Source organism: Monodelphis domestica, chromosome 3 (assembly GCF_027887165.1).
Source record: "Monodelphis domestica isolate mMonDom1 chromosome 3, mMonDom1.pri, whole genome shotgun sequence".
Classification (NCBI taxonomy): Eukaryota; Metazoa; Chordata; class Mammalia; order Didelphimorphia; family Didelphidae; genus Monodelphis; species Monodelphis domestica.
In genome coordinates, this window is record NC_077229.1 from 198916287 (window position 1) to 198936673 (window position 20387).

Genomic DNA, 20387 nt, shown 5'->3' on the forward strand with positions numbered 1-20387 from the left:
GGGGGGGGGGTAGGAAAGAGAGGGAGGGAGATGGTTTGGATCTTATAATTTTGGAAAATATATGTTGAAAATTAGTATTACATTTAATTGGGAAAATGAAATATCTTTGAATTAAAAAAAAAACTGCTTACTCTTTGACACAACAATACCATTACTGAATTAGTATCCCAAAGAGATCAAAGAAAAAGGAAAAATGACATATATGTAGCAAAGAAATGGGAATTGAGGGGATGTCCATGAATTGGGGACTGGCTGAACAACTCATGGTATATGATTGTAATGGAATATTATAAGTGCTATAAGAAATGACAAGCAGGATGATTTCAGAAAAACCTGCAAAGATTTACATGAACTGATGCAAAGTGAAGTGGGCAGAACCAGAAGAGCATTGTATGTTGTAACAGCAATGTTGTGTGATAAACAAATGTGAATGACCTAGCCATTCTCAGCAATTCAGTATTCCAAAACAATCCCAAAGACTCATGATGAAAAATACCATTTGCCTCCAGAGAAAGAACTGATGGAGTCTGAATGCAGAATTTAACATACTATATTTCACTTTCTTAATTTTTTTTGTTTGAGATCTCTTTCACAAAATGACTAATATGGAAAAATGTTTTACATGATTGAACAAATAAAATCTATATCAGGTTGCTTACCATTTCAGGGAGGGGTGAGAGGAGGGATGGTGGGAGAGAGAGAATCTGGAAATAAAAACATTTTTTTAAATGAATGTTAATTATTTTATATATATAATGGGGGGATAAACAGCATTTAAAAAAGAAAGGAATTTAAAAAAAGAATACTGTCAGGTCATGGCAAGCTGTGAATTTGTTTTCCTTGATTGTATTCTTTTCTTTTTTTCTTTTTAAGCCTTCATCTTCTGTCTTAGTAACAACTCTAAGACAGAAGGTCAAGGGGTAGGCAAATGGAGTTAAGTGACTTGTCCAGGGTTGATTGCATTATTTTTTACAAAAGTTTTTTTTTTCTTTTTCTTTTCCAATATGTTGTATGTGGGAAGGGAAGATGGGAATGAGGGGAGAGGGAGTGAGAAAAAAATAAAGGTTTTATAATTTTAAAAAATCAATTAAAAATGTCATACACGTAGTGTTAAAGCTCAGAATGAACTGATCAAATTATTTTTGGGAAAGAGGAGAACAAGGAAAGGATAGGACCTCAGTTCAGAGTGAATGGGATCAAGATAATAGATGTGAAAAAAAGGTAGAACTCTTTAACTTCCATTTTGCTAGGGGAGAATCTCTGCATTAGAAAGGACAAAAAATGCCTTAAAAGTAGCTGATATCTTAGATAAGGAAACAATAAGAGATTACTTAGGAGGCCCTAGATAAATTTCTATTGATAGGCTCAGTTAACTATATCCATGGGTTCTAAGAGACTCAGCAATTGTGATTCCTGAGCCATGGCTAATACTCTTTGAATAATCATGAAAAACATTCATATTGTCCCCCCTCTGACACATACTAGATGGGTGACCCTGGGCAAAGTCATTTAACCCTTCAGTGCTGTAGGCAGTTAAAAGCATAAATTGTTGAGGAGATAGCAATTTGCTTTAGTAAAAGAAATTCTTCACCAGGTATAAGATGACTTGAAAAGTATATGTCATGGGCAAGGGAAGGGTGGTGGTAGAGGATTATAAAAGCTTTGAATATTTAAAAAAAAACCAAAACTCTTACCTGTTCTAAATCCCTCCTGATTAAAGAAATGCAAATAAAACAATCTGAGATACCACCTTACAGCTATCAGATTGGCCAAAATGACAGTAAAGGAAAATAATAAATGTTGGAGGGAAGGTGGCAAAATTGGGACACTAATGCATTGCTGGTGGAATTGTGAATTAACCCAATCATTTGGAATTATGTCCAAAGGGTTATAAAAGAATGCATATCCTTTGGTCTAGTAATACCACTAGTAGGCCTATATCCCAAAGAGATAAAAAAAAAATGAAAGGACCTGATTGTACAAAAAAGACTTATAGATGCTCTTTTCCTTATGACAAAGAATTAGAAAGTAAAGGGAAGGATTTTCCACAACTGGGGAATGGCTGAACAAACTGTGGTATATGATGGTGATGGAATACTATTGTACTTTAAGAAATGATAAACAGGATGATTTCAGAAAGAGCTGGAAAGACCTATATAAACTGATGCAGAGTGAAATAAGCAGAACCAGGAAAACATTATACACAGTAACTGAAACATTGTTGGATGATCAAATGTGATAGACTTTGCTGCTAACAGCTATACAATGATCTAGGACAATTCTGAGCAACTTATGAAAAAGAATGCTATCTACCTCTGGAGGAAGAACTGTTGGAATAGAAATGGAAATGAAAACATGATTTACTGCTTGTTATTTGGGGTTTTGGTTTTATAAGATTATTTACTTAGAAAAATGAATAATATGGAAATATGGTTTGTGTGATAATATATATTACATATATACATTTTCATATATATAAAATCCAAATTGAATTACTTGTCAACTCCACAAAGGGAGAGAGAAGAAGGGAAGGAGGCAACATGAATCATATATCTTTGGAAAATTTATGTGGAAATTTGTTACTAAAATAAAATTAAGAAAAAACATTAGAACGTACTCAAGGGAAAATAAATAAATAAATAAACCCTTACCTTCTGTCTTAGAGTCAATACTAAGTATTAATTTCAGGACAGAAGTGTGGTAAAGACTAGGCAATTGAGGTTAAGTGACTTGCCCAGGGTTACAGCTAGGAAGTGTCTGAGGTCAAATTTGAACCAGCATTCTCCCAACTCAAGGCCTGGTGCTTTATGCACTGTGCTATCTAGCTGCCCTTTGAGGCATTGAGAGTTGAACAGAGATTTTTGTATTTGGTCCTGCAGGTCACAGGGAGCCACTGTAGTTTATTGAGTATGGGAATAATGTGGTCAGACCTGAGTTTTGGGAAAATCACTTTGGAAGCTGAATGGATTAATCTTTCAGTGATTAGCAGCTTCCTGGGACCTGGAGGCTCCTGGACCAACTGGATTCATGTGCTTGTTTTCTCTGGAGCTTCTTGAAACTCCACTGACATTATCCTTGTGGAGGGAGAATGGATCCTATTGCTTTTCAAGTTATTTCCATAGTTGTGTGAAACACTCATAAATTATGAAATGCCACATATTCACAAAACCTTATCTTTGAATCCCTGCTCTTTGGCTCACATAAGTCAAGTACAGGTGGAAAACAGTTAAAAACCCAATATAGTTTCAATATATTATGATGCCCTCTGGAACTTCCACAGTCTTCCAGCATTTCATGAACTCCATAGTTCATAACCTATATATTCTTTAATATGACTCAGTTCAGATCATGGATACTACTTTATTTTCTTTTTCTAGTCAGGAATATGCGATGAATTGACATCCTTAAATACTCTTGAGCAGCCCATTCAGTTCATCTAAATCAATTTAGTTATCTGTATCATCATCCTCATCTCTTTGCAAATGTAGAAAAAAGTCCAGTTTAACTGGGAAGACATGGTCAAATATCAGAGAGGAGACCTAGATCTTTAGGTCAAACCTTTGTTGGAGTAGAAGATCCCAGTTAGCCTGAAAGCTCTCCACCAGTTCCTGGAATTTATAGGATAATACCATTGATTCATTTTATACTTTTCTAACTTGACAAACCTCTTTATGTCAAGGATGTACTAAAGAAATAGTGGCATTTCTAAAGGTCTTTGGGAGCTGAGGATTTTTTTGTGGAGCTCAAATTCCTTTCCCTCCCCACTCTGACTTACATCCAACCTGTTCTGGCAGCTTCTGATATAGTTGGATGCCTCTCATATGTGAGCATGGGCCATCCTCTTACAATTATTTCAGCCTACTTTCCATATTCTTCCTTCTTTGTGACTTCTGCTCCAGAACTCCAGCAGAACAAAACTGGGAGAACTGGGAGAATGCTTATCCTTTGGTCCATGTTTGAGAGCTAGAAGCACTACCTAGATGGGGCTAAATGCTTTGTAGTGGTAAAAATAGGTCACCAAAACATAGAACATGGAGAACTAGAGTCAAAAAAGAATACTGGATTGGGAATCAAGGTTTGGCTCCCAGCTCTGCTCAACCATGGAGCCTCTTGGGAACACCACTGTTCCTTTCCAGATCTTGATTTCCCCATCCCTTCCAACTCTAAAGTTTGTATACAGTATGGAAGCTAAACTGAGATGTCAACAACATCTGCCTTGCATCCCTTTCATCTCCTACACTTCCCACATTCACCTGTAATACCTACATATCCAGGTGGTGAGATTAGCAGGCCAGCACTCTGTTGGAGAAGCCTGAGTTCTCAGAACATGTCCTACCTTGTGTGTTTCAAGAATTCTGAGAACACTCAGCCCCAGTTAAATATCTTTCCTTACTTGGATCTGCCAACAAAAGGAACCTGATGTGTGGACAACTATTTTTTCTACTTATGAGGTTGTCACCATCCCCTTGAAGGGAACAGCTTTATCTGTGTCTCTGACCCTTGAGGCCTTTTAGGAGAAAATGAGTATAAGGTCATATGAGATTCTTCAAAACACTATGTGCTGTTCCTTGAGACTTCTGGTGGCCCTGAACCTGACAGAATCCCAGCTAACATGTGAAAATATCTGAAGCCTGTGATTAAGCTGGGCACCTTTTTGGGAAGCCCATGGATTATTAGAAGTCCCAATGAATGGATTATGATCTTTTCTTACTTATTTCATGAACTTATCTCTTCATCATAAGATCATGATATTCTCTTGGTTACTATGGACAATAGCCTTAAAAATAAGATATTTCCTATTTTATGTCATTTGTTTCTCATGGATCTGTCCAGGTCTGCTTACATATCTTATTTCAGCCCTCAGATCCCAATTAGTTTCCTGGTTTTACAGTTCATTGTGTAAGAGGTCAAAGTCCATTTCTTTAATTACTACTCTTAGTCAGAAGGTCAGACAAAATGGACTGATTAGAGCATTTAGCAGTACTTCCTTAAGTCAGGATCACTTTACTTCAAGCCACTGAGTGCTGTTAAACAATGCAATCCACTATTCTACAAAATATATTTCTTCATTGCAAATTATGCTTTCTAACATTGGTTCTTCCTGACTTTCCCATTTCAGATGAAGGTCCAACCTCCTAACTGGAGATTACACTGGCAGATCTTTGGCTTACTTTCTAAAAGGCCAAAGCAGCTCATAAACAATCATCTCAGATCCTCCAGGAATCTCAAAAGGAGCCTTTTAGCACAACCCCATACAATCCTCTTAGATAAGAATCATAATTATAACAAGGAACCTCTTGATAACCCAGCAGATAAGACCCATGGCCTTCCAACCCAAATTCCTCCTCTTTAAATCTAGTCCAGCTTCTACAGTCTTTAATTATTCCCCTGGGTACAGCTTTACACTCTGCATATAGGCTTCCAGGGTACAGCTTTACACTCTGCATATAGGCTTCCACCAAATCTGATGACTAGGAAAGCTATTCTTGGGCTGTGTCATTCTGGTCTCAGAACTCCAGATGGATATAGGGATGGGGATATCTTTTAGTAACTAGTCACCTGGGAATGATAAGACCCAGATAACCAAAGATCAAAACAGGAGAGAATCTCTACCTCCTCAATATTAAAACCTGAGACCCTGAGATTCATCCTAAGAAGGAGAAATAGTAAGGGCTTGGTCCTTTAAGATGCTAGAAAAGGCATAGCTACCATATAGGCATGTCCCACCCAGAGCAGCCCACAAAACACTTGGCCTTGATAAGACTTGATAGTTTTGCTAGTGATCCCTTTTTACATTTCTTTTCTAACTTGTAATTCTAACCCTTTATCTATTCCACTTGGTTTAGCCATCTCTGCTCAAGGCTACCTTCCTGGTTGCAAAAATTCAGGCTCTAGTATTTGCCTCTATGCTCTCTGGTTTGATGCTTCTGTCTCCCTTATATTCCCTACACTTTGACAAACAAATGACATAGTAAATCTGATGCTTTCCAGCTCTCTGCTTATTATTGCTGAAATCTTTAACTTTCAACTCCTCACAATTCTCTTATGCTTTTATATATTTTAGAATCATAAGAGAATAAAAGGTCATTTACATTTTGATTAATTAGTATGCAGCAAAAGAAGAAAATGGAAAATAAAATTCCAAACCTATATACCCTGTACTTTTAGTAGATCTGATGTTAACTAAAACATCTGTATTCCATAAGAATATATTGTTGGAAAATGCTAACTTCATATTAAAAGGAAGTAGCAAACATATTAAAAGAATATTAGTTTATTTAGTAAAAAGTAATGCATCAATACAAGGAGCATCTGTAATTTCACTGGTATGGGAATTCACTCTGCTGATACACATCAGAATTCCTCCATCCTGGACTAGCTGGTTTCAGAGACCAGTTACTATGGCCAAAAACCTGTGTATCACGGAACTTAGCTAAGCTAGTCCTTGGACAAAAAGCATATCATCCACCTTAAGACCCATATGTTTCATTAGTTGGTCCTTTGAGAACCCTGACTTGATAAGGCATAGGAGGCCACGGTTTTCCAAATGTTCATCTAAGGGATGTTAAATTGTCATTTATTTATAAATTATTTTAAACTGGAGTAGTAGGATTATTTGGCCAGATTTAAAATACATTTCCAATCAGGAAGTACTACTTTCACTTGATCATAATGTAGACTTTTAAATTTATAATTATATACACATGTACATATATATTTATTAAAAGAAGAGACCACAAGGTTCCTAGCTGACCAAAACAGAGCACCAAAGCAATTGGATGTGGTGATCAGAACTTCTCCCTAATTGGAGTAGATGGATGGCTCTTTAGTTACAGTTGCTGTATTCTGCTTTCAAAAACTAGTTGGGATCTATGAGCCAATACTAAATCTTCTTCTTGACCTCTGTGCCTGGGTTTATGGAAAGCCCTCAGTTATTAAAAGAGATAAAATATGATGATAATTGTAAATTGTTTAGCACATGCCTGGCATCAAAGAGTAAATGCTATATACATGTTAGCTATTATTATTATTTTTAATTGTCTGAAGTGAGATCATGAATGACTCCACGGTCAGTTGGGAAACCTTTTCTGTTTATGAAATAACAGGCTTTTAAAAATCTTGCTGCCAAGTTACTTCCTTGGGATGTGTTTCATTTTATAATATTAAAGAAGTCATATAATGTATGGCATAATTCATAGGAAACAAAAAAATTTTGTTAAAAAAAAAAAGACTACCAGAATCCTCTCTGACCAAGATTAAAATATCATGACAAAATGAATACAGGAGTGAAAGAACCAACAAGGAAACAGAGTGAAACAACTTTCAAGAAAATAAAAACCCTAAAGGTAGGCAATGAATATCTGGGAAACTGGGGTGAGAGGAGAGCAGAGCCAGTAAGAAGCTGTAGCAAGGAGGGAAGAGCAAGCCAAGAGCAAGCCATACTCCCACACCCCATATCTGCTAACCAAGTTTTGGGAACCTATGCCCAAGCCAACATTCAACTCCTGCCTGGGCAAATAGTGGTACAAGCCAACCCATACCCCTTGAAATTTCAAATCTGTGGAGAAGTCTGGAGCCCCAGACTAGGGAACTCTAGTCTGGGCCTAAGATAAGGTGTTAGTTTACACTTTGGGTTGGTTGATAGTACTAAATACTAAGTACTGATCTTTTTGCCTAAAGTTCAGGGAGGAGCTTTAAGACAGGACAATCAAGGGTATGCCTGATTGGATCAAGTACACATCCCTTAATCTGATCAATATCAGAGTGAGATCAAAAGCTTACACCTAAGTCTGAGGCAAGTCTTTAAGCTATCAGCATCTCAAGAGTCAATTGAATCAGCAGGGGGAGGGGACTCTAAGGACTCACAGCCCTCAAACCATCACATCATCCCCCCAAGCCTACCTATAATTAAATAGGTAAAATGAGCAAACAACAAAAAAAGCACAGAACTCTAAAGAATTTTTATGGAGACAAAGAGCAAGGTACAGACACAGAAGGGGCCAGTGAAAGCAAAGGAAACGCATGCAAAGTCCAAAAGAAAAATATGGATTGGACACAGATTCTGGAAGAACTCAAAAAAGACTTCAAAAACCAGTTAAGAGAGGCAGAAGAAAAGTGGGAAAGAAAAATAAAAGTAATGCAGAAGAAATGGGCCAATTGAAAAAGAAGAACCAAAAACTTACAGAGAAAAAATTAGGTCTTAAAAATCAGAATTGACCATCTAGAAACTAACAATTTCATGAGAAATCAAGAAATAATAAAGCAGAATGAAAGGAATGAAAAAACTGAGGAAAACACGAAATATCTTATTGATAAAACAACTGACTTAGAAAACAGTTGATCCAGGAGAGGCAATCTGAGACTACCTTTCAGTACTACTGGAAAGCCATAATCAAGAAAAAAACCTTGGACATCATACTATAAGAAATTATCAAAGATAACTGCCCAGAGATCCTCAAACAAGAAAATAAAATTGAAATGGAAAGAATTCACAGATCATCTCCAGAAAGAAATCTCAAATGACAACCTCCAGGAATATAATAGCTAAATTCAAGAGCCACTAAGGTAAGGAAAAAACACTACAAGCAGCCAGAAGGAAACCATTCAAATATAATGGAGCTACAATCAGGATCACACAGGACCTAGTGGTGTCTACATTAAAGGAATAAAAGGCATGGAATATGATATTAAGGAAGGCAAAAGATTTGGGGTTACAACCTAGAGTCACCTATCCAACAAAACTGAGTATATTCTTTCAGGGGAAAACATAGACATTCAATAAGATAGATTTCCAAGCATTCTTAAGGAATAAGCCACACCAAAACAAAAAATTTGAAGTCCAAAAACAAGACACAAGAGAAGTCCAAAAAGGAATGATGAACTAGAGGATTTCTATGTGAACTGGAAAGACCTCCAGGAATTGATACAGAGCAAAAGGAGCAGAACTAGGAGAACATTGCACATAGAGACTGATACATTGTGGCACAATCAAATGTAATAGACTTTTCTATTAGCAGCAATGCAATAATCAAGGACAATCCAGAGGAATTTATGAGAAAGAATGCTATCCATATCCAGAGAAACAACCATGGGAGCAGAAATGCAGAAGAAAAACATATGATGGATCACATGGTTCAAAGGGGATATGTTGAGGGTTTTTATGCTAAAAGCTCACTCTACTGAAGATATGAATAACATGGAAATAGGTTCTGAACAATGATACAAGTAAACCTGTGGAACTGCTTGTCAGCTTCTGGAGGGGGTTGGGAAGAGGGTTGGGAAAAGTCATGAATCATGTACCTATGGAAAAATATTCTAAATTAAACAAAAGACTACCTTATTTATTAGGCTTCCTAAATGTTTTTGATACTCATCATTTTCTTCCATGAGTTTGTTGCACTGGTCTTCTTTGTACTCAAGAAGGTTTGTCAATTTGCCAATCTAAAAAAACAGTAGAAATTCTAAATTGAGAACTATTTGTAATTGTTGAAAATAAATAAGAATTGCAAAATGCATATTGTTCTGTCTCACAAACTCAGATCTACCACCCAATTACTGAAAAACTAATAGAAGCTTTTTAAAAAGTAAATGGTTAAGATGCTTGTAGCATATCATCTAGGAGATAAAGAAACTGACTGAATAAACTAACGGAGTATTGTTTTATTCCACCCATTTTTATGGTTCAGATGAGGCTAAGACAGAAATTCACTGAGGCTCATCCTTGAAATATTAAAACAATATGGAGAATATCTGAAAAATCAACCTTCTCTAAAATGTATGTGGAATCATTTAGTGAATAAGTCTTCATAGAGCCAACAATTCAACTTAACATAGCTCTTAAGCATCCACTAAGTACAAATCCACATGTGCAAAAATACATTTTCCACAAGAGATCCTCTTTCTTGGAAATTCTATGATAGCCAAAGAAGTCCTGGATGATAGTACTTAAAGTTATTTGTACTAAGGAATAAATAAGCAGAAACTCTTTCCTCTTCACATGTAGCAACTACTCAATCTCCATTTTTTTTCCTTGCCATTTTTTCCATGAATTAACTTGGCAGATACATTTTTAAGTCTATTATTCTATATTCAGTGAAAGCATCAGGTAGCAGATAGAAAAGTGGTCAAAAAGTCCTGGATTCTATTCCTGATTCTGACAGATATACATCAGCTTAAAGGTGAGAAAATCCTTTAGCTTCTCAGTGCCCCCAAGCAACACTCTTAAACTTTGAATTACAGCTGATCTGCAATTGTAAGGGAGTTTCTAAACACTAGGAGTTCAAGATTCTGGCCCAAAACAAAACAAAATTCCATGAAGATGAAAAAAACACAAAAACACAAAAAAAGAACAAAATCACACCCTAAAATGATGGGGTTGGTAGCAGAAGAGGGAATTTGAGAGCTACTGAAGAGCTAGAATCAATAGAATTTAGGAACTGTTTTGATAATGTGGGTCATGAAAAAGAATGAGTAAAAGAGGTTGAGCCATTGTCAAGATTGTGATAACATCATCAGGATAGAGACATAAAGGGAAAGAGTACAGGTTTCAGGGAAAAGATGATAAATTAGGTTTTGTATAAGGTGGCCCAAATAATTAATATCCAACCTGTGGTGTTCTTCCCTTTCAGGATATGAGGCAGTTGGAGCCATTTCCCTCTTAGCTTGCTGCAAGAGGCAGTTATTGATTTTGTGTCTGGGGAATGTCGATGCTAGTGTTCCCATCAATCAGATCACTCATCTATCCATATGTCCTTCCCTATAGTAACAACTCCCATTTATTACATGCATTGCTGTGTGCAAAACTGATTCATCTCTCAGAAATCCATTAATTTAGGAAGCATTTATTCCTATTACATGAAGGTAGTAAAAGTGGAAGCATTACTCACAGGTAACATGGACAAAGACCATATATTTTATTGAATCTCTAGACCAATCCCCTCCCAAAGACAAGATAACCTTTCTGTACTGACATCCATATGTAACCCCAATTCTTCAACCCTAATTACTGCCACCCATGGCAATCTTGGCACTCAAGAACAATAGGGATCTGTGTCTGTTCAGAACTCTCTACTTCTTGTAAACCTGAAGCTAGATGCTTGTGCTTAATTTATAGGATGGATAAGAGTGCCATAAAACTTGAGTTTTCTTTCCTGGTCGCAACTATATGGGCAAACAAGATGCTCTAGGGTTAGGGTCCCTTGACTCCTTGCCTTCATATCAGTTTTTTTTTTCTTTTTTCTGTTTGTGTAGCCTAGGAACAGTCTCAATTGGTTTCTTCACTGGGAAACAACTGCCATCCTTTTCTGAGTCCTCTGAGTTCAATGATATAATTTTTATGCAGATGACTTCCCAATCCCAGTTGTACTCCCACAATCTAGTCTCATCTTGAACTCTAGTCCTATTGGACACTAAATCAGTGACTCCAATCCTAGGTTCTATGGGATCACCTAGAACTATCTTCTCCCCTAAACTTGGGGCGGAGTCAAGATGGCAGCTTAGCAAGCAGCAAAAGTTCAGACCTCAGAAACCCCTTCCTTACCGATTACAAACTGAATGTTCCTAGGGCACCGAAATTCAAACTGAACAACAGGACAGAAGCAGGGAACCCTCCTTCTGGACTCAAATCAAAAGGTACGCCCCCCAAAAGCTGGAATCCAAGAATACTCAGGTCTAAGGGGAAGGCAGAGGGAAGGTCCCAGGATCCCTCACCCCCAACCCAGAGGGCTGAGCCCCTGGCAGTGGGAACCTCTGAGCAGGTAAAGGCGCTGGTTCGGAGGGTCTACCTTGTGAACAGCGGGGCGCCGGGCTCAGAGTGTCCAGCATGGACATTGGGGAGGAAGCCAGGGAGAGACCGGGCTGTGGCTGGGTCCCTCCAGCTGGCTCCAGTCTTACCCTTGCCTCGGGGCACATCCAGACCAATCCAGTTGAACATAATCCCATCAGGATTCCTCAGAGCTCAGGGAGGTGGGCAAAGGCACTGGGGAACCTTGAAGAGAAGCAGCTGGAGAGAACTGGAGAGAGCCTGGGTGGTCCAGCCTTCCAGGAGTCTTCGGCCTCAGAGCACATACAGCCCAACCCAGTTGAACTTAATCCAATCAAAAGCCTTCAGAGGACAGGGAAACTAACATTCTTCCCCTAGAGACTGTACCAAGAGATCTGACAAAGCTCCAAGAGGAGAGACTGACAGCCCCAAAACCAAAAAAAAAATGAGAGGAGCAAGAGCACAGACAAATACGGGGAGCAAAGAAGGGGTAAACTCAAGCAAACAACAGAAAAAGAAGAAAGAAATTACAATAGACAGCTTCTGCACAGGTAATGAGCAAAGAGTGAATGAAACAGAAGGGGAGGGACCAGCAAAGGAAAAATCAGAAATCCCAGCGAATTGGATACAGGCTTTGGAAGAACTCAAAATGCAATTCAAAATACAATTAAGAGAGGCTGAAGACAATTGGGAAAAGAACTTAAAAACTAAGATAAGTCATCTGGAAACAGAGGCACTTGAACTAAAATAAGAAAATAGTGTCTTGAAAGCCAAAATCAACCAGCTGGAAAATGAGGCAAAGGAGATGAAAGATGAGGCAAAGCAGATGAAAGATGACGTGAAGAAGATGAAAGATAACCTCCAAAGAAAATCACACCAAAAGGAAAAGGATGACCAAAAAACTAAGGATGAAATCCAGTCTTTAAGAGCCAGAATACAACAACTAGAATCAAGTGACCTCATAAGGCAGCAGGACACTATAAAACAAAACCAAAAGAATGAAAAAATTGAGGAAAATATGAAGTATCTCATTCACAAAACAGAGGATTTAGAAAATTGTTCAAGGAGAGACAATTTAAGAATCATTGGCCTACCAGAAGACCATGACAAAAGAAAAGGCCTGGACATTATATTACAGGAAATTATTAAAGAAAACTGCCCCGATATCCTAGAACAAGAGGGAAAAGTAGAGATTGATAGAATCCACAGATCACCCAATGTACTTAATCCCCAACTGATAACACCTAGGAATGTTATAGCCAAATCCCTTAAACTTACTGCACTTTCAGACTTCTTTATGTCTGTTGAAGACACCATCATCCTTATATGTCCAGGTTTACTACTTTTTTTTTTAAACCCTTACCTTCCATCTTGGAATCAATACTGTGTATTGGTTCCAAGGCAGAAGAGTGGTAAGGGCTAGGCAATGGGGGTTAAATGAATTTCCCAGGGTCACACAGCTAGGAAGTGTCTGAGGCTAGATGTGAACTGGTCTTAGGACCTCCTGACTCTAGGCCTGACTCTCAATCCATTGAGACACCTAGCTGCCCCTCAGGTTTATTACCTTTGAACCATTCTTAATCTTTCCTCTCACCACTACCATATCTAGTCATTTGTCAAGACTTGTCAATTTTACCTTCACAACAGCTTTCATAACCAACTCCTTCTCTTCACTCATACTCATATCCTAGTAGAAGCTCTACTACCCTTTATCTATATTAACTTAAATAGCCTCTTAATTGGACTTCCTCTCCTATTCCCTCTTCCAAAGCAGCTAGGTGCCTGCTTTGTTCCAGGTACTTTGCTAAGTGCTTTACAGCTATTATCTTCCTACAACTCTGAAACGTGGACACTGTTCTCATTTCCATCTTATAGTTAAGGCTATTAAGGTAAACACAGTTAAGTGTACAGAGACACACACACATCTAATATCTGAGGCTGAATTTGAACTTCCTGAAATAATGCTTATTCCCTTCTCCTTCTGCTCCTCCTATCTATCTTCTACACAAATGTCAAAATTATCATCCTAAATTATAATTGATCCTTGATCTTAGACATTTACTAGCTATGTGATCCTAGGCAAATAATTTCACCTGTTTGTTTCTTCAACTGTAAATAGGTATAATAGCACCTATCCCCCCAGAATTGTTATGAGGCCAAAATGAGATAGCTGTAAAGCACTTGGCACACTGCCTTGGCACACAGCAGTTAAATGTTTATTCCTTTCTTCATCCCTTCCTTCCTTCTTCCCTCCTTTTTTCCATCCTTCTGTGTCAACACTTTCCCTCACCTCTTTTTAGGAACCTTCAGTAATTCTCTATTGCTTCTAGGAAACTCTTTAGCCTGGCATTTAAAGCCCATTACAATTTGGCTCCAGCTTAGCATTCCAAGTTTACTGAATATTATTCCTTTGTCTATACTATATTACATTGCCTTAACATTCTATTTGTGCCTTTCATGCTCTTTGTACAAGTTGCCCTTCATTCCTGGAATTTAGCTTGTGTTTTCCCTACTTCCCTTCAGGGTTCAGCTCATGTGCTAACTTCCTATAGGAAGCTTATCCTCAATCCCCCTACCCTAACTGTCAACACTCTGTTCTTCCTTCTCAAATGATTACATATATACTTAATTCTCTAGGTCCAGGCAACACAGAGCCTTGTTATTCCTCTGTTTCTAGTACAATATTCATGAGGAGGGGTCATCTGCACTTTTTACTCAAACTACTAAAAAGTTGTGGAAGAAGTCACAAAGACTTACTGATTTGGTACACTACAATTTTATTTTATGTAAAGTCATTTAGACCTTCATTGTGTAAACCTCAAATTTCCTTAGACTTATAAATGTTGGAAATTTCACCATTGGGATATTTCATACTTGGAAAATTTCTTACTGATAGTCTATTGGAATGGGAACTCCATTGGCATGGGAGGTTCCTTCTCTTCCCTTCTTAAGATTACTTTAGGACAGAAAACCTTTTGCTGAACAATGGAAAGGACTTTGACCTATGCTTAAGCATAGAACAGGAATTTCTTTGAGTCTTGATTGATTTTAGAATTGATACAATGGAGATACTTGGAATAAATCTCCACCCTATTCAGTCCTAATAGGATTGAGTAAGGGCTGCAGCCTAGATCAAAATTTAATTATTCCAATCTCTACCATACTCAAGTTAACAGGATTTAGAAAGGGCTGTAACAAAAGAGTAAAGATTTAATCATTTGAAAAATATGACCTTCAACAGACATGTGCAAAAGCCAGAAACCTCTGGGCGGTCCTGGGTTAAGCGAGAGCCTCCATTGACAGGGAAATTGATGAAGAGTGATTGGTAGATGTGAGGACTGAGGGGAGGCAACTTGGATGGTTTCCTTAAAGATAGGAGGGTCTGGAGACTGGGGGTTTGTGGAGTTTTGGAGCGGTGTGGTTCCTGGGCTCTGAGGAAGCTTGCTCTGAAGGAAGCTGAAGGTGGGGGCCTCTGAGACTGTTTCTCCATTTTGGACACGTGAGTAATAGGGACTGATCTCTTTTCTTTGCCCCAGCTATCTAAGGGCTTGGGCCTTTTGGCCCAGCCTAAACAGAAGGGGTATTTAAGCCCTATTCCCTTCTCTCCCCTTTCTCTCTCTATATATATCTCTAATTCCTTTCTTGCTCCTATTGTAATTAAACTCCAAAAAAGGCTGACGGCTGACTTGAGTTTTTCATTTAGGAATTACATAGTTGATTCCTTGGCGACCTTAAATTAATATATATCAGTCTTTTAAAGTGATTCCCTTGTAACAATTGCCAAAGTGAAATAATTTTATTTTTTCATGATTGGCTCATTTCTCTGTAGTTGTTCTTCTCAAGTCACTTGTGTCATCTTCAAGTCCTTTTCAGATTATATGACTGCCTTCTCCTAGAAGGAGAAAATGCAGGCCATCTACTGTGAGATCATTCTCTCCTATTCTACACATCAAAACCCTCTATATATCATTCCTCTCTTTCTCTCTAACTAGTCCAATTTTCCTTATTTTGATTTATTGTCTTTGTTGATAATCAGATTGCCCCAAAGGAGGGGAAAAAACTAATATTAAGGGAGTCTTAGGGCATCACTCATTTTTAACAGTTTACTTAGTTATCTTCCTCCAAATCCTCATGTGTAACTATTTTTACCCTATGTGTCTATTTGTAGGGGCTATTTTAAAGGGATATATAGAGAAAGCTAAAAGTTGATAATCCTTATTTCCCTACATTGATGGGATGAAGCCTCTATTGATTGCCAGGTAAGCATTAGGAACAAAGATGAATAAGAAGGCTTGATTAAGGAAAAAACAAATTGAGCACACAGCTGTCCATGTAAGAGGAATGAGAAGAAGTATGGATGGACAAAGAATCCTGATGAGGATGTATGATAAACTCTTATAATATATTATATGTTGAAACTGGGATGATAAAAGCTGCCAGAGTTACTGAGTTTACTTGTATTGATGTTCAGTGTTGTTTTTAATAAAACATTTACCTAAAAAGCAAAGGGCTTAATAAATATTACTAACAATTCTATTCATTATTCATCTATAAACAAAGCACTGTGCTAAAGGTTGGTAGGGAACATAAGCCTCATGTACAAATATTTGGTATATGCAGGAACATTATATGTGTATTATTTCACATATAAATGCAGAAATCCTTTTAAGAGGTACAAAGGGCTATACTAAATCCTAGGAAGGAAAGATGATCCAAAGAATCAGAATGTCTGAGAGAATGAAAGCAGAGGAACAACTTTTAATTTCTTTGATATTTCTTAAAGCTGGGCTCAGAGGTACTACAGAAATATTTGTAGACTATTATTGATGAACAAGCATTATGTTATTTCATTAATGTCTATGGCTGCATACCTTACACATATACATACATAACACCTGGTCAGTTCTCATTTCCCATCTCTCATATCAGATTGCCCTGACATTCTGTAGAAGACTTGTGCATTTCAAGGACAACATACTAACTCCTTTCTGTCACCAGAGTGGAATTGTTCTATTAGCTAATCTGGGATGAAAAAGCCTAGTAAAAAATTTCATAATTTACATAAAAGGTAAAATTTACTTTAGGGAAAAAAAATTATTGCCTTTAATTCCAAAGATTAAGAATGACTCTTAAAAGTTAGTTTTCTGTAATAGAACAAAGAGCATAATTCTAATCCTTTTTTTTAACCCTTACCTTCTGTCATAAAATCAGTATTGTATATTGATTCCAAGGCAGAAGAGTGATAAGGAATTGTCATTGGAAATTAAGTGATTTGCCCAGGATCACACAGCTAGGAAATATCAGAGGCCAGATTTGAACCTCCCATTGAGGTTGCTTGACTCTCTGATCCACCTAGCTGCCTCTTCCAAATCTTTTTTTTAAAGGAATTAATTTTAGATATCTTCTCTACAAAATATTAATGATTTTGTTGTGGAAATAGAACCTGTTAAAATGAAATCACTGAGTTGAGAAATAAAGGACAAAAAGAGAGAAAAATAGAAGATAATGGGATGGAAGGAAATAGTACTCATAACTGTGAATGTAAATGGGATGCTCATCCATAAAACAGAATCAGAAAACAGAATCCAAAGGTGTTGTTTATAAGAGACACACTTGAAACAGAAACACACATGAAGTTAAAATATTATCATTTTTATGCAGATGACTTCCAAATCCCAGATGTTCTCCACAATCTAGTCTCTTCATAAACTCCAGTCATATTGGACACTCAGGCCGACTCTAATTCTGTGTTCTACTAGATATCCTAGAACCAGCTTCTCCCCTAAACTTAGAGCATAATTTATTGTGCTTCAACTGACATAAAAAAGGCAGGGGTAGCAATCATGATCTTAGATGAAACAAAAGCAAAACCAAACATAATTAAAAGAGATAATCAGGGAGACTACATTTTGATAAGAGGTACCATAGAAAATGAAGTAATATAAAAACTTTTTATGGCAAGTTTCTTTGATTAAAGTCCTCATTTCTTAAATATATACTGATTATAGAAGTCAAATTTATAAAAACCAGAGCCATTCCCCTATTGATAAATGGTTAAATATATATATATAAACAAGTAGTTTTCAGAAGAAATCAAAGTTATCTATAAGTAGATAAAAATTCTCTAATCTTAAGAGAAATGTAAAATGTAAATTAAAATAACCTCACATTTATCAGCAATGACAAGCACTACAGGTTATGAGAGAAAAATAGGTACACTAATGAAATTGTTGATGGAGTAGGGAACTGTCCTAACCATTCTGGAGAATCATTTGGAAGTATGCCCAAAGGGCTATACAATTCTTCATAAATAACCTTGAACCCAGCCATACCTTTACTAGGTTTATATCCAAAATGGATTTAAAAAATATATCTATATATATATATAAATGTTTATTGCAGTTTTTTTTTGTGATGGCAAAGATTTGAAAATTGAGGGAATGTTCATTAACTGGGAAATGGCTGATCAAGTTGTGGCACATGATTGTGATGGATTATTATTCTGTACTAGAAACAATGACAAGAGGGGTGATTTCAGAAAAACAGAAAAAAACATGGTAAAGTGAAATGCCAAAAACCAGGAGATTACAGTAATATCAATATTATAATGATGATCAACTGTGAAAGACTTGGCTATGCTGATCAATATAATCATCCAAGATAATTCCTAAGAACTCACGTTGAAAAAATCTGTCTCCAAAGAGAGAACTGATGAATTCTGAATGTGAACTAAAGAATATTCTTACTTTCTTTTTTTTCTTGCTTTTTTTGGAAATATGGCTAATATGAAAATGTTTTGTATGATATTTCTTGCCTTCTCAGTGGGTATGGGAGAGAATTTGGAACTCAAAATTTTTAATCTGTATTTTTAATATTTTATTTTTTCCAATTACATGTAAAAACAATTTCTAATGTTAATTCTTAAAAATTTTGAGTTCTAAATTTTTTTCCTCCTTCCCTACGATGGCAAGCAAATTGACATAAGTTAAGCATGCACAGACATGCAAAACATATTTCCATATTAGTCATGTTGTGAAAGAAAACAGACAAAAAAGTCCTCCTCAAAAAATAAAGTAAAAAATAGTATGTTTCAATCTGCCTTCAGATTCCATTATTTCTTTCCTTGGAGGGGAATAGTATTTTTCATCATAACTCCTTAGGAATTGTCTTGCATCAGATAATGCTGAGAACTAAGTCATGGAACTCAAACTTTTAAAAAGCAAAGAATGTTAAAAATAATAAAATTTAAAAAATTAAATCACTGAAAGCAACATATACATTTGGATAAAAGCAAAATGAAGTAGCATCTATTTATACAACAGCAGACATGCTTTTACTTGAATTAGAGTAACTTCCGGCTTCATTTAAAAAAATCAGATTTACTTGGCACATGCCAATAGTATTTACAGTAGTAGTGAAAGTTCAGGGGAAAAAGTCAAGTTGAAGAAACAACTTTCATTAATTACTGTAATGGTAGGATTGAGAAAGGGGTCCTTCCCAATACTAGTAACAGGAAACCAGCTGTTGGAGGGGCTGGTTAAAGTGTGACACTTCCTCTTTCTCCACAGAGCCTAATGGAGTCTGGACCTGACCCAGAGTGAGTCAAACCCCTCCCAACTCTGCTTCTAGATGACTTAAATCTTGCCTCCTATTACAAAACTTCAGAGAGAGTCTTGATATACTAATTGGCTAATTTATTTCTATGGCAAAGAGATAAAGAGGGGAAAAGGTAGGACAGAGGTATTGGGTAGACCCTACCCCTCTATTTTCTATAGCTATATTTGATGGGAGATCAAAATGTCTTTCTTCAGAATGAAATGATGGTATAAGATGATCTTCAAAAAAAAGCAGTAACACGTCTTCAGCACAAGTCAGATAGGAAAAGGTATATGGAACCCAAACTCTGCTCCCTAACTCTGGTCAGAGTTTATGGTGAGAGAGTCAGAAGAGAAGTGAGAAGAATCACCAGACCTCCTCCTGGTCAACAGTTTTCTCCTTTTGAATCTTCTGTGGAATTCTATGGAGTTCTCTTCCCCTGCTGGCTCATGACTGTTCCATGTGCTTCCCTTGGGTCCATTTTCATTACCTTTCAGGTTTTAATCTGCTTTTTGCCATTCTTCCTTGATTACATTACTAAAGTAACAGTGTTCAATTATATAAGATCTAGTAACAACCTCTCCCCCACCCCACCCCCCCCAACAAATTGAACATTAAGAAAGTGTGTTTTTCTAAGGGAAAAAAAAAGAAGCAGGTGACCTGGGAAAGCAAAAATGTATTGACATTAGACAAAGCAGCTCAAACCTTGAATATCAGTGGAAAAACAAATACAAAACACAATTTTCCATGTGCTTAATAATCTAGTTTATTGAAGAAGCAAATGTTCTTCACCTTAAATGATTTGAATATTATTTTTTGTGTGAAAAAGATATGTGGAATCTTCAGATCAACTTTGAAATATAATTCTTGAGTGTTTTACATTTAACATTCGATAAACTTAATAATTTAAAGTTTTTAAAATTTCAAATTACTTTATATGTACTAATTGTAGTCAGAGGGATGGCCTGGCCAGAGAGTTGATCTCCCAAGCAGGATCAGCTCTGGTCTCTGACACTGCCTATGACCCTGG

The 20387-nt window shown here is 36.8% G+C and overlaps 2 protein-coding genes across 17 annotated transcripts in view; one reads left to right on the top strand and one right to left on the bottom strand.

The window, feature by feature from the left end:
* Positions 1–20387, bottom strand: part of CAGE1 (cancer antigen 1) — a 105222-nt gene that overhangs the window by 32812 nt on the left and 52023 nt on the right. For 9 of the 16 annotated variants that reach the window (XM_007487990.3, XM_016431780.2, XM_007487994.3 and 6 more), the window contains 2 exons: positions 9337–9441; positions 660–704 (listed from right to left, as the gene is read on the bottom strand). The exons of 3 other annotated variants lie outside the window; for them this stretch is intronic. In XM_007487990.3, coding sequence (XP_007488052.2) covers positions 660–704; positions 9337–9441 — 150 coding nt within the window. The remainder of the gene's footprint in view (positions 1–659; positions 705–9336; positions 9442–20387) is intronic. 4 more of the 16 variants (XM_056823396.1, XM_007487992.3, XM_056823399.1 and 1 more) reach the window with 2 other exon arrangements.
* Positions 19340–20387, top strand: part of RIOK1 (RIO kinase 1) — an 89246-nt gene continuing 88198 nt past the window's right edge. Inside the window, exon 1 of the mRNA XM_056823402.1 lies at positions 19340–19358. The gene's annotated coding sequence lies outside the window, so the exon portion shown is untranslated. The remainder of the gene's footprint in view (positions 19359–20387) is intronic.